Consider the following 14,868-nt stretch of genomic DNA (forward strand, 5'->3'; position numbering starts at 1 on the left):
TTCCTTAATTAAATGCTCAAAATACCTCCCTAGTGCAGTGTCATCACTTAAAACAGGGTGTCAGCACACTGAGTGGGCCTCCAAGATTCCTAATTCACCTGTATTAGGTGAACCTGTGTGGAGAGCAGAGCTGCACGTGGCAAGCTGGAGAAAAGAAAAAAAGCATATAGAAAGCTGCCACTTAAATGTGGATTAAAGCTGACCATGTCTACTGACCTTGGAATAGGTAGGATTTTCCTCACTCTTTTATAATGTGCTCTAAGGCAGTGAAAAAAGATGCTTGAGGGAGGAGATCAAAGGTTAATTCTTTATTATTGCAGGAAAGGTGAAAGGCCATTTTGAAACAGAAAATCTCCCCCAGCCACCGGCCAGGCTGGGTTGGCTACATCTTTTCTGGAGCGGATTTTTATAGCCCTTGAGCTCCTGTAACTCCTTGTACTGCTCCAGTTAATCAATCAGGAGAATATTCCCTGGGAGTACAGTCCATTTATCTTCTCCCAGACATGGAGTAGTTCCTCTGGATTTCTCATCATTCCTGTCCACATTAATGCACTTTGGTTACCTCCAGCTTCTCTGGCTCATCAATGGACAGCTCTTCTGTGAAGTAAACACGTGCAGTAGCGTTAAAAGGGAAACTGGCAGAGCCTTTAATCTGCTTTTTTCTATACGTTATTGCTATTTAAGCTCTGTGTTTAAAATGCATCACCAGAGTATTTCAGTTTATTGCAAGTTTATATTTTTAGGCTTTAACCATGCTGAGGCTGCTGAATGGTGAGTGTGAGAACTAGTGAAAAGATGAAACGCTGGAAGAGATCCAAGCAGTGTCTAGTACAATTACTGTATTCATGAAAGAGAAACCCAAAACCAGAACCCAGAATTCTGGACCATTTCTGATACCTAAGATATCTAAATTTTGTAGCTTCACTTCCATGCCTTTCTGTCCCTTGAAAACAGTGGCTGTGATAGCAAAGACAGGCATGAAAGTAAAGGCAATGTTAGTTAATAAAGAGTATATGAATCGAGACTTTAATAAAGATCCTGGTAGAATGACTGGAGAATAGTACGTAGAGTTTGGAAATATGGAGGAAGTGGCCACAGAGTATTGATAGGCTTGTGGTGAGAGATGGAAAAATGGAAGCCAGAAATAACAGAAAAATGGAATTCAGGACAGTAGGGCTGGGGGCAGAGGATCTGCCGCATTGTTCTTGGAGATTTGCACATTTCTTTGTGCTGACCTGGTTCATTTCATGAAGCATCAGTTTCAAACTGTAATGAAATAATGAAAATGAGCAAAAAAAAAAAAAAGCAGATCAGATTCCAGTCCTGGTTCTGCTGCTGGCTTGTCCAGCAGGTGAGTTCCCCTCTGCAGGCTGGGCATGGCAGCATCTCTCTCTCAGGACTCCATTCAGTATTCACTCACTGATTTTTTTACAGCTCCATAGTCTGCCTTAATAGTACTTTTCTGTTTGTATCCCAAGTGGTCACTGGATTTATTTTCCTAGAGGAATGTGCCAGGCACTTATATTTGCTGAGAGTAAATGTTAATATTCGTGATGGTGGGATGAATGAGGGGGAAGCAGTCCACCTTTCTTTTTCTGAATGGTGGCCTTGTGTTTGTCAGTTTTACTCTCTTGTTTCATGGACATCTTGCATGCAGGAGCGGTTTCTGATATCAGGAAAGGTCTGTCAGCTGCAAATCTGGTTATCAAGATTAATTTTTTGATAGCAATCCTTAACATTTTCTTCCTTATGAAACCTCTTTCGACTCTTTATCTCTGGTCTTACAAAGATGCCTTTTTGTAATCTAAGACCTGTGGGACAAAACTGTAGCCTGGTGACATTTTACATAAGCAAACCTGGTGCCAAAGTTGATCTTCATCCAGGTGAGGAGGATGTAGGTTCTCTGGTGCTCCAGGCTTCCAGCTGGGTCCAAGAGAAGAACCTCCTGCTGCCTGGTGAGAGGATGGGTGCCATCCTAATGGCTTTGTGAAACAACCTTCATCCCAGCCTGGCCACCGGATTTGGGCTTGGCCAAGACGATCATGGCCTGAAGAGAGAAGGAGGATTCCTGAAGACTTGGGAAGGGAAGACTGGCAATACAAGCATTTTTATTTTGTGTTAGTATTCACTTGAAGCTCTGAGGTCAGCAGATGTCAGGCTGCTGTTTGCAGGCTTGAGGGAAGTGCCTTATGGAAGATTCACACCAAAACAAATTTTGTTACATGGATGGAGCAGCTGCCTCCTCCTTCAAAATGTTTGTCATTAAATACCTTTGGTACTCTAAGCAAAATATTGGGGCTGATGAGAAATCACACTCCAAAGTTTCAAAACTGAGTTATTTTTAGGAGCTCTTCCCCACATTTCCTGTAGAGTCTTTAGCTAAGAATGTAGCTAATTGAAAACTGAAGTATTGTGATAGCTTTTTGATGCTTTCAATATTGAGTGCTTGGAAAATAAAGAATAATAGAATCATATAGGTTGGAAAAGGCCTTTAAGATCGTTGAGTCCAAATGTAAACCCTGCCAAGGCCACCACTAAACCATGTCCCATGTGCCACATCTACGAGGTTGGTGACTCCACCACTGCCCTGGGCAGCCTGCTCCAATGCCTGACTGTCCATCCATTGAAGGAGCTGTTCCTAGTATCCAATCCAGACCTCCCCTGGAGGCCATTTCCTCTTGTGCTGTTGCTTTTTCCTTGGGAGAAGAGATGGATCCCCACTTGGCTGTGTGCTGATTTGGGAAAAGACGTGGTGACATGGACAACTAGGAGTTGAAGAAGAGAATGTTTTAATCACCTTTGCCTATGGTATAAGATGCCCACTTGATATCTAAGAGTAGTGATGTAAATATTGTCATTGATTAAAAAAAAATCTTAATGTGGTAACTGAAAATATCTTCTGAGGGAATATATTTAAAACTTACATGGTTTTTGACCCATGGGACAGACTGACAGCCTTGGCAGCAATTAGAGTCAGTATTGTGTTTACAGGGAGGCTAAATGTGAGAGCAGAGCACTAGAATCAAGACTGTTGATCCAACCACTTCCTAATACCATGGTTCTGAGCTGGCTTGGTATAAGGTACTGGTGGTTTTCAGATTTTGGGCCAAGATTACATCTCTGTCTTTTTTTTTCTTGTTGCATCTTGCATTGCAACCACAGGTGTCGGCTGACTCGAGCTCCTCCATGAATTCCAACACTCCTCTGGTGAGGATCACCACCCGCCTCTCCTCCACTGCTGATGCCCCCATGCTGGCTGGAGTCTCGGAGTATGAACTGCCAGAAGACCCAAAGTGGGAGTTCCCAAGAGATAAGTACGTAGCCTGCTTCCTCTGACACCACTTCTGCATGTCTGAATAACCTTACACAGTATGGCAGGAGGAAGCATCTCTCCTCATGTCTCCCAGGGTTTTTCTAGTTTAAAGAAAAATCTCAGTCACCTGAAGCTCCTCTGAAGATTAAGATTCAATTCAATTATCTGAAATCAGTTTGGTTAAATAGAAGCTAAATTTTCTCTGCCTGCCATCCTGATTATATTTTCAGATTTCTTGCAGGTTTTCAGATTCTCTGCTGAAGTGTAGCTCCTCTATTAGGAAAAGAGTCAGGAAAATTAGGTATGATCTAGACTGGGGAAAACATCCACATACAAGCAACTGTTACAGGGCAATGGAGATTTCCCTGAGCAGTACCTCTGAACATTAAACCATGTGTTTTAGTCGACTGCTTAATTGGCTAATATTTAAAAAACAGGTAATGCAATATGTAGGAGATAGAGAAAGTCTAAATTATGCTATTAGACAATCTTTCTGTCACGTCTCTGGGTAGGATTTGGTGTTGACTTTGTACTGACATGTATTAATGGAGACAATTATTTTTAATTCAGGGGAACATTTTGCATGTCGGGTGCATGTATGTGCAACTTCTGTGGCTTAAAAGTATTAGGTTCCAAGCAGAGCGTACTGAATTTTAATACATTCAAATTCGTGTGGCTACCTAATATTTTCTTCAAACTCTGTTGACTAACATGCAAAATGAGCTTTTGAATAATCTAATTAACATTGTAACCATGTTGCCTACTATAAAAAAAGACATGCAAAAGAGAGAGAATGGTAACACAGGTAGAAGCATGATTATTTATCAGTTAGTGCTAACTTTAAGAAGTCTTTAGTTGGCTTTGAGAAAATAACACCTTTTAGCATGGACAGTTCTCTTTGGAAGTTCAGGGTTGTGACTTTTGAATAGGAGAACTGTAATATTGAACCTTCTGACAACTGTTCTGGAAATTGTTTTATTGATTTAGCTGAAAACTGGAGTAAAAGGCTGTAATTGCCACCTGCAGCATTCTGGTCAACAGTGGGGGCCTGTATGTGTGCTCCTGTCAGCCCAGGCCCTGGGGGGATGCACTAAATGCGGAAAATTTTAGAGTTGCTAAACATTTAAACCCAGTGTTCAGCACAAATGTAGGTGGAGCAGATGGGCAATGAAAGGAGGCTATTTAGAGGCAGTTTATTAGGCTGGGGGGCAGCAGGCACACAACGAGGGGTTTGTTACTTTGGTCCTAGCAGGGCAATAGCACATAAATTAACCAGTTTCCAATGCAAATGTTTGTTCTCTGCCAAGACCCTAAATTCAGTTTTAGTTCTGGAGAAAATGCAGGATGACCTCAGCATAGCATGTGCTGCCCTTCAGTCTTTGCACCTTTTTAAACTTGCATTTGCTTTAGAAACCAATCCAAAACAGCTCGAGGAATTCTCACCAAGTCAAAGCCCACATCTGACAGAGTGAGCTGGCTGCCCTCAGGAGGAGCCACCTCGCTTCTGTCCCGTGCCGGAGCAGATAAGCGAGGTTTCAAATCACTTAGCCCTGGTCTAACCCTTCTGCTGATGGTATGACAACCTCTCCTTGTATTTCATGGAGAAAGGCAGGTGTCCATGCTTTTAAGAATGAGTCCCTACATCTGTGGTATCTGTGAAATCCTCCTGTTGACCATGGAAAGTCAAGTCCTTAAGAACTCGTTTATGAAAATGCTTATCTGAATCTGGCCCCTATATTGGATAATGTTATCAGCATCACAGTCATTGAGCACCCTCCCTGATTTCTGCCACAGCACTGCTGCTGAATGGTAGGTGGTATTCTCTGCAAGTAAAGGAGCCTGCGTCTGGCTCTTAAGACTTAGGCTGGAATCAAAAGGATTTTGCCCAGAGGCTTTGAAGTTTCTTTTTCATTTCATCTCTTTCTCCTCATGGAGTCGAGATCGACATCTCTGTGTTAGAGCTGAGCAGGTTTTGCAACCAGGAATATGCTCCACAAAATGCGTTCTGCAGAGCCCACTTAGTGACTGCTCCTTTTAGGAGGGTTTGATATTGGTGCTGTGATTACAGCTGAGTTTGTTTGTCCCAGTCTCTGCCTCCCCTCTCTGAGCAGAGCCTGGGCTCTGCGGGCAGGAGGCATCTTCTGGTCCCTTCAGCCAAGACTCTTGTGGCTGCAAAGAGTCTGCACAACAAAACAGCCACTGTGCTGGACCCTCTGTGGCTGAGACTTTACTCTCATCTCCTTGCAGTCAGTGTGGAAACAAAGACGACCAGCTGTGTTACAGTGACCGGAGAACCTGGCCTGTTGCTGGCTGCTCCCAAATTCCAGCCACTCTCTGAAAGCTCTGCCCCTCCACATTGTGTGTCCCCACGAGCCATCAAGTGCAGCCTTGAGGAGAGCTTAAGAGCTGGGTTTAGTGACTGATGTGCCTTTCTGAGATGTGCACTCCACCATCCCTAAGAATACATACCCCGGCCTGCGTGGAAACCAGTGCGCAGCCAGGGCCTTATTGGTTCCATACGATAAACGCCTCACGCTGCAGCAAGTTGTTGAAAGGTTTTTATATTTAGCCCTGGAATTTCACTGGCTGCACCCCTTCACCAGATGTTGTGTGTTAATGCACTGTTTGCACCTCCAGGCTGACGCTGGGCAAACCCCTGGGAGAAGGTTGCTTTGGGCAAGTGGTCATGGCCGAAGCGGTGGGAATTGACAAAGACAGGCCAAAAGAAGCAGTGACCGTGGCAGTGAAGATGTTGAAAGGTAAGAAAATTGGGTGATTGGGGATCAGAACGGGCAAGATGGCAGCTCTCATCCGCAGAAGTTTCTTTTGTGGCATCTGAACTCTGTCATCGTTGTGGGGGGGTCAAAGAGCGCATAGCTGACCTCAGCCTTCAGCAGTCTGGGGTGTAAATCTGCACCCTTGACAGCCTGTTTATCTTGAGCAGCGGGTATTTGGGAGCAAGGAGATGTATTAGCATCGTGTGGGTCTCTCTGCTTTCAGTTTATTTCATGTCAGAGGCTATCCTTGTGTAGATCTGAGCCCATTCAGTCCAGGTGGTTGGTGCCTATTTATTTTGAATTTAATTGTGAGGTTAGTTTGCAGGAAAGGTGGTGTTATTGGAGGTTTGATAGCTAAGGACAGCTTTTTTATGCCTGATCTTGCTGTGCTGCCTCCTTACATTATAACACCGAGGAGCTGGACAGTCCACGAAAGAGGCTGAGACTATTTTTTGTTAAGACATAATATATGATGTGCAGTGTAAACTGGAAAACAAATCCCACATTCTGCATTTTGGGCCACGCTTATTTTACACCAGCTGGTGAGCCTTACTGGAGCTCAGGCTGGCACACTAAAATATATGAACTGAATGTGTGTCTTCTACAGATGATGCCACAGAAAAAGACCTGTCTGACCTGGTGTCAGAGATGGAGATGATGAAGATGATTGGGAAGCATAAAAATATCATCAATCTTCTTGGAGCCTGTACCCAGGATGGTGAGTAGGGAGAAGAAAGCAAACCAGGACTTTCCAACAGGTCTGCAAAAGTCTCATTAATCATAATTTTTCAGGAGGTTTTAAGGAAGCAGTCATGCCGTGGTAGGATTTTTAGCTATTTCTCTAGCTTAACAGCAATATTTTAACTTCTGTTTCTCATTATAGTTGCAGCCTTAATATGAGAAAGGGTCCTATATCATATGAAAACTCTCTAATCCCTTGCTGTAAGGAACAAATGACCTTTTGCAGGGCCTTTACCCATGACTGCTGTTCTGAATTGTCAGCCCTGCTTCAGGAGAACTTGCACCCCACAAATTTGAAATGAGCACTTTTACTCTTTGAAAAGCTGATTATGCCACATAAAGTGATGCAGAATGGCATAAATCTCTGGAAATTTAAAAAATATTAGGAAGCACTTTCCCTTTGTTGGAGATCTCAGTGTGTTTTTTGATTGAAAATGTTTGTTTTACAGTACGTGGCGTGGTCTGAAAGGAACAGGCACTGGGGCAGGGTTTAGGTACTTTAAGCCACTAATTGTGGTTCTGCCACTCTCCTGCTGTGGAGCTTTGGGCAGTCACTTCCCCATATCCAAACCTTTTATTTTTTATTTTTCAAGTGGTGCTTGCTGCTTTCCCATTTTATCGTTACAGTTAATTTATTATAGAGCACTAAAAGCTTCTTTACATAAAAAACATTTTACCCTGGGACCTGACCCTGCTTTTCCCCGTGGTTCTGCTCATCCCAAGGTCCTTTGTACGTGATAGTGGAATATGCTTCCAAGGGGAACCTGCGGGAGTACCTGCGAGCGCGCCGCCCGCCCGGCATGGAGTATTCCTTTGACATCAACAGGGTGCCCGAGGAGCAGATGACATTCAAGGACCTGGTGTCCTGCACCTACCAGCTGGCACGAGGCATGGAGTACCTGGCTTCCCAAAAAGTAGGTGGAACTCAGCAAATACAGCACTTTTTCCAGTTTGATTTTGTCCTCGTCTCGTTTGTGCTCAAGAATTCGCTGGGAGAAAGAGCTGTCTCAAACAGGTTGTGTAATCCACACCCCTGCAGATCAGTGGGAGAATTCATTCACTTGGAAGTTTTTCATCTTTGTTTAGCAATATTGCTAAAATGAGGCCTGGAGTGGATCATTTAAAGTAAATACTGTGCACGTATCTGCAGTTTGAGTCCATAAGCACAGGTGGTCACTTGATTACACAAGTCAGAGCACTCCACCCATGAGGCAGCAGGCTCTGTTTGCCTTCTGCTTCCAGTCAAACCAACCAAATCCTATCACTTCGTGATGTAAAACAAATGAATTCTGTGGCTGAAAGGATTTACAGAATAACAACAGGCAGGGTTGAGAAGAGCCAAGACAGCAGGGCAAAAATAGTGGGTAGAAGAGGCAAAAATAAGTGGAGTGTATTAGTCACTTAAATGATGCACTTTACTTAAAACTGGTGTTCTCAGGAGGGTGAGCTTGTTGAAGGAATTTATTTATCCTGTCATGTCCCCAGACACTTATTTCTAAAACCTGTCTTCAAACAATTTCTTTTTAACCAGCATTTTGATTAAATTGTAGTTATAAAACCTTAAATAGCCCTGTATAACTAACTCTGTAAACATACTGTGGCTTGGTGGATGAGCAATCCTGGATACCCTGGATGATGTTTGGGCCCAAAGGCTAAACCAGAGCAGCAGATACCAATGATAAGTACTTCCTGCAGGGTGTGGAGTGGTTAGTGGGATTTACACTGATTTCCAGTCATATCCACTCCCAAGTATGGAGCTGTTTTTAACCAAAGACCAGGGCTGAGCTCCATTCCTGTTGTGTGGAGTCATGATTTTGTTATTGTTTTTTTCCTGCACTTGTAGAGGTTGGGGAAGAGAGGGAATCCAGGTTTAATTTTGCTTTTATTCTTTTGTTTTGAAACAGTAAATCTTAGCACAGTAGGGTCAGCAGAGTGACGTGCGTGACAGCAAGGCAAAACTCTTCTAATGGGGTAAAGCAGGGGTATTGATTAGGTGACACACCTCAGGATATCTCTTTCTGAGATTAATGAAACTCCTGCCTGGCAGTGAGCCACGTCCCAAGAAAATAGAGCTGATGTGAAAGGAAAACATAAATCTTTTGATCGGTAGTCTTGAGAGTAAGTGTCCTCCTGAGGAGCTCTGAAGTGCTGCTGTAGGACACTTACAAGAGCCACTGCAGCCTTTTTTATTTGCAAAAACACTTGATTGGTGCTGGGCTGAGCTGGACAGAATGAGAGGCATTGCACAAGACAGAGGGAGAACAGGGGCAGCACACAGTAGACCTGTGCATTCCTGTGCTCCAGGTACCCCACCACTTCTGTTTGTACTCCACCCATTCTTCTCCCCTTAGGGATCCATTTACAGAGCTGGAATAATGAGAGAGCTGCTCTTCTCATGGTATTCCCATCATGCAGGAGCTGTGAGAAAGGCAGTGTTCTTGTTATTTCAATCCAGTAAGTGGCTCACTGAGACTTCAGTAAAAGAAAAAGGTGAAGGTGATGTTTGTTCACCTACCCTTTGCTTATTAGAAGTTTTTGCCTTACAAGCGGTGGTACTTAGAAACAGTATCCCATTTCCAGCACATGCTGGAATAAAACATACAACATCAAGAGTAATCCAAAATTGAGGAGGAGAAAAGGTTTTTTTTTAACTTGAAAATAAATCAAATATCCTGATGGGATTCCAAATGCAATGCTTCCTACCGTGGCCCCATTGCCACCTGGTATCAACCCTAGTAATATTTGAACACAGAAATAATATCCAGAGCAGTCATAGAGTCCCCTCAGTGTCAGGATAATGCTGACATGAAGGAAACATCTCTCAGGAGGTAATAGGTTTAGTTTCACTATCAAAGCTGTCTTAAAAACAAACAGTCAAACCCTGATTTTTTCTTTGCCTTTTCATAATTAAATTCTTACAGTCTTGTGGTTGAAGTAGTTACACACACCCTAGACATCTAGTTTACAATTGTATTCATATCTTTAATACTAAAAATGGTTGCACTGATCCAGTCTGGCTGTCAGGTTTTAGCTCTGGTGAGACAATATAATTTAAGAAAAGCAACACAATAAAAATGTTCATTAACAGGATTTGTAAGGAAATATGTACCTGGGCACATGTAACAGAGAGTGGATGCTTGGCACAACTTGGGTCACCACCCAGCTTTCAGCCTTAGCAAAAATGCACATTTAAGTGGACCAGGACTTTCTAAGACACTCCTTAGGGCCATTGTTCAGCTTGAAAACACCAGCTGAGGGGATGGATTGCAGTAATTAAGAAAATCATATTTCACAGCCTTGTAGTAAATGTGTGGCTTTCCCACCTTGTCATTTAGGTTAAAATCCATAAAGGAGATTTAGTTATGGTGTTGAAGCACTTCCACTTTTGCAGCAATTTATTTCAGTGGGCTGTTTTTTTCTTCTTCTTTTTTTTTCCAGTGCATCCATCGAGACTTGGCTGCAAGAAATGTTTTAGTAACCGAAAACAATGTCATGAAAATAGCAGACTTTGGTTTAGCCAGAGACATCAACAATATAGATTATTATAAAAAGACTACTAATGTAAGTGGATGGTTTTCTAATCTCTGGAAACAAGTGTTTCTTTCAGTGATTCATTTCAGAGCTATGGTTGTAAACTTAATGGGCTTCTTGTACAGCAGCCTCACTTTTCATCCCAGACAAAAGGCAGGGATCAAGGACATGAGCATTTCTGTCTCCTCTTACAGTGATAGTTCGTTAAAAAGATAAGCAAAGAGGCTGCATATTGTAGGATTAGAAATGCTAAAATACAAGAACCTTTTTTTTATTGTGTCCCTGACTCCAGTCACTTGTAATAAGTGGAAACATTGCTGTTGATTCCAGCTGGTTTAGTACCCAACCTAGGATCTTGAAAAATGCTGTACAAACAATGCCAGCATTAACCACAATAAAAATCCTGTTTACTTGTGGTGATGTCCCATTCTGCCTTCTGCCTGTGCCTGTACTTAGCTTGTTAGGGACAGGTTGTGGTGGTGATCTCAGAGTGGGGCTAGAGGTTGAGAAAATTGATTTGTATTCCCCACACTGTCAGTGTTTTGCTGCTTAGCCTGTACCAAATCAAGAAGATAAAACATTTTGGATATAGCATTGATACCTAGTTTGAACTCCTCAGGGGGCCTCTTAAGGTCCTGCTGAGCTGCACTTGGATTTTGATGGGAGCTCTGCAGAACTCATTGAGTTCTACAGATTTTATATGTATAAATATGACTTCTTAGTAACAATCATGTTAAGTGGCTTATTTATGAAAATCAAAAAGCAATTAGTGGCATTTTAATGGTAACATCTGCCTACTTCCAAAAGCCAGAACCACCATGTACAGCAGCACTGGAGAGAATTGAACCTTTTCATTTCAGACTTGGTGCAGTTCTTGGGCTCTGTGTGTGTGCAAAGCAACAGGCAGCTCTTACTGTGAGCTTTGGGACCCTAAAAAGGGACAGGAAAACAAAATTATTGAGTTTAGTAATCAATTTATATTTGCAGGCAAGCTTGTTTTTCAGAAGTTTATTAATTGTGGGTTTTTTGCCTTTAAAGAGCTATAGCAGAATGATACTTTTGATTTTGATTGCTTATCCTATCATTCTCCTAGCAAGCAGTCTGGGAAATTTTAGGAACTCTCAATGCTTTTAATTTTACCTTCAATGCTTATATCCATTTTTATAATAGTGTCTGTACTTTAGCCCATTTTACTATTTTCTTACTGAAAATGCTAAAGGTAATTTATGTGCTGGTTTGCATTAGCAGACTGCTCTTAGAGAAATCATCCTGTAAATTGCTGCCATTTTAATTTCTCTTCCCCTCCAAACTCACAGGGACGGCTTCCAGTAAAGTGGATGGCTCCAGAAGCTCTGTTTGACAGAGTTTACACACATCAAAGTGATGTGTAAGTGGCCTGATTTCAATGGGGTTTTGGGGGTGGGAAGGAGGGGGTTGTTTTGCTTTGCGTTTGTTAAAGTTTGGGGTATTTCAAATGTGTTTTGCTGTTGTCCTTTACCTTTAAGAGTTTTCATTCTGTTTCACATATTAATAGATGGAACAGGACTTGCCCTTAGAAAGTGAGGATTTTATGGTAGACTGCTAACCAGTGCTCTGTTACTAATCTGCCCAGCTTCAAAGCACATGAAAGGTGGAAAATGCTAACCTCCTTCTGTCACTGCGGAAGTTTCCCCCCTTGAACTTATTTACGGATGTGCAGCTACAAAGAGTCTATCTAATTTGCTTGCCTTTTGACATACTCTGGACTTCCTTCAGGTTTTAAAAAAGAGGAGAGAGAGAAAAGAACGAAAAAAAGAAAGTTCCTGAAAACTTCTTTTTAAAAATCTGTGCTAAGATCAAAAATCTTAATCTTAGTGTAATAAAACATAGGCTGGGTATGCTGGAAAAGTTTTCTCTGATTTTCAGAAGTGGTGTTGCTCCCCAGCAGTACTTCACATGTAATAGGGAATCATTGGACTCTGACACTTCAAAAATCTTTTAATGTGTGCACAGAGCCATTGGCTGATGCAACTGCTCAGGGTTTGTGCTGCTTCCTGTTACAGTTCTGTGTGCATTGTGCTTGAAGTAGAGGTGTATTTCTTATGCAGTACAGATGAAGATCCTGGTTTTTATTTCTCCAAGAGAAGCTGTTAACTGTAAAGGGCTGGATGCTTCCCAGCAGAGGTGCAAAAGGTTATGCACATCAGTGCAGGGTTAAAAAGGAAAAGGGCAGGATGGAGAAAATAAGAAGTATCTCCTCTTTCTTTAACCTGGGTGCACTTTCCAAGCTGTTCTCTCCTTAAGAAAACCATTTACCGAGGCGTTTCCTGCAATCTCTACATCATTTACAAAGGAAACTATATACACAGGTTAAGGGTGGATCAAACTTGTGTTTTAAAATAACATCTTGGCAAAATATTTAAGTGAATGTGAAGTAAACTACTTCACTCGGGACTGAGAGTCAGTCTGAGCTCCTCAGCAGCCAGGGAGCACAAGGATTTCAGTGCTGGGACTTGGAGACTCTTGGCCCCATGGTGGCTTTGAAGATGGCTAAAGAAAATATTATTGTAAGTTTGTGCAAACGGTTTACTAAAATACCGTGCTGCAGAGCTGGGGGAGCTGAGAGGAGCTGGGGAGCCCAGTGCAGGCTTTGTGCTGGTGCTCACCTGCCAGCCAGCCCCAGCTTGCCAGCCAGGCAGGATGAGGCAGGAAAACTGGCTTAAAATTATCCCCCTTCATTCCCTAGCAGAAGTTAGCAACAAAAGGAAAAAAAAAAAAGAAAGAAAGAAAGGCAGGGTGATGCAAAATATTTTTGTTTTGAACAGTCTGCTTTTTCCAAAATATCCTGCCACATAATTGTGCCCCAGCGGAGCTGTTAGTGCTCTGTAAGTCATTAAGCTTTGAAGATGCAGTGCTGGGCAGTAGCCCCCAGCTGCTCAGAGCACACCAGACAGAGGCAAAGAGGGCGTTTGGGAGCATGCTGGGGTCAGTCCCCATCCTATATGCTGTCCATGCATCTGATGCACTTCCCAGACCCCTGTCCTGTTCCGGGCAGGCAGACCTGGGCATGGGCTGGTTTAACTCTTACAAGGGACTGGGATTGTCTGTTTTCAGCAGCTAGGCAGATCTACTAATGCAGTTTTCTCTTTGGTTTGCAGTTGGTCATTTGGTGTGTTAATGTGGGAGATCTTCACCTTAGGAGGGTCACCCTACCCAGGAATTCCAGTGGAGGAACTTTTTAAGCTGCTTAAAGAAGGGCACCGAATGGATAAACCTGCCAACTGCACCAATGAACTGTAAGGACCCTGATTTGCTGTACCAGGGTTGAAGGGCACAGCTGCACTGAATTCACATGTCTAATGCTACCCCCAGAAGAATCAAACACTTTCAGAAGTGCTCGACTCTAAAATTATGGATTTTTGTGAGGGTATAGATGTGTAAGGAAAAGGGATGGGAAGGATTTCAGGAAATGTTTGGCAGAGGATCCCTCTTTGCACACCCTGCTGTGATCCTATTGCAGAAAGAAGAAATCATCTACAAGCCAGTCTCTGTCAGTGTTTTTACGCCCACATTTGTTTGATTTTTATGTTACTAACATGGAAATCCATAAATGTTGCACATACCACTAATCAAATGTGAGGTACATCAGGCTGCTTTTGTACCCAAAAAAATACATCTGGGAAGTTCTGTGTTAACACAGCATTATCTCCTGGTGTTGTGGGAGTGTGACTTCTGGTATTTCAATACAGACCTTAACTGTATTTATTATTTTCCCCATTTTGATTTCTCCACAAAGAGTGCAATCCCTAACATGCAAAAAATACTGACACGTGTGTAATTTATTACCTTTGAAGTGTCTGGGCCACAGAACTGAGCCCACAAGAAGGTAATTTAGACACTGAGCAAGGGAGAGACAGGAGTAGAAAGCCCCTCTGCAGGCAGGGAGTGCTGCCCAGGTCTGGGGATTCAGTGGTCCATGAGTGGAGCTGTGTGTGCTGTCTGCTTCCCTTGTGAGGGGCAGGCACTGACTGTGCGTGAAAAGGTTTGTGAGGAGGACGCGTGATTTTAATTAAGCCAAGCAAATGTGTATTTCTTACAGCTATATGATGATGAGAGACTGCTGGCATGCTGTGCCTTCTCACAGACCCACTTTCAAACAGTTGGTGGAGGACTTGGATCGGATTCTCACTCTCACAACTAATGAGGTAGGTAAATTGTTTCCCCCCATAAGCTGCTGATTGGGACAAATGGTTCAGGAGACAGATGGAATTTATTCAATTATGAAATCCTGCTCAAGTTCACTTCTTGTTCTGTTTGTCATTGCCCTCTGAGGTTACAAGCAGCTAAACTATGTATCCTATGAAATCCTCGGTCTCTTGCCACTATGCCTGGAATTATGTAACTAAAAAGAAACACATCTTTGAGCAGTTTTTGGTTATTTCTTGCTGCATCTCTGGATGTTTTCAGCATAGCAGCGTTGAGGGACTGCGTGTGGCAGGCTGGGGGGCAGTGTTCGTGTTTCAGCAG

At 42.8% G+C, this 14,868-nt stretch overlaps 1 protein-coding gene across 11 annotated transcripts in view; it reads left to right on the forward strand.

Annotated features, from left to right (window-relative positions):
- Window positions 1-14,868, forward strand: part of FGFR2 (fibroblast growth factor receptor 2) — an 80,755-nt gene that overhangs the window by 61,145 nt on the left and 4,742 nt on the right. For all 11 annotated transcript variants that reach the window (XM_017746839.1, XM_017746838.1, XM_017746841.1 and 8 more), the window contains 8 exons: window positions 3,163-3,314; window positions 5,951-6,072; window positions 6,698-6,808; window positions 7,555-7,745; window positions 10,270-10,392; window positions 11,679-11,749; window positions 13,500-13,637; window positions 14,441-14,546. In XM_017746839.1, the coding sequence (XP_017602328.1) occupies window positions 3,163-3,314; window positions 5,951-6,072; window positions 6,698-6,808; window positions 7,555-7,745; window positions 10,270-10,392; window positions 11,679-11,749; window positions 13,500-13,637; window positions 14,441-14,546 (1,014 nt within the window). The remainder of the gene's footprint in view (window positions 1-3,162; window positions 3,315-5,950; window positions 6,073-6,697; window positions 6,809-7,554; window positions 7,746-10,269; window positions 10,393-11,678; window positions 11,750-13,499; window positions 13,638-14,440; window positions 14,547-14,868) is intronic.

Source organism: Corvus brachyrhynchos, unplaced genomic scaffold (genome assembly GCF_000691975.1).
Source record: "Corvus brachyrhynchos isolate BGI_N302 unplaced genomic scaffold, ASM69197v1 scaffold319, whole genome shotgun sequence".
Classification (NCBI taxonomy): domain Eukaryota; kingdom Metazoa; phylum Chordata; class Aves; order Passeriformes; family Corvidae; genus Corvus; species Corvus brachyrhynchos.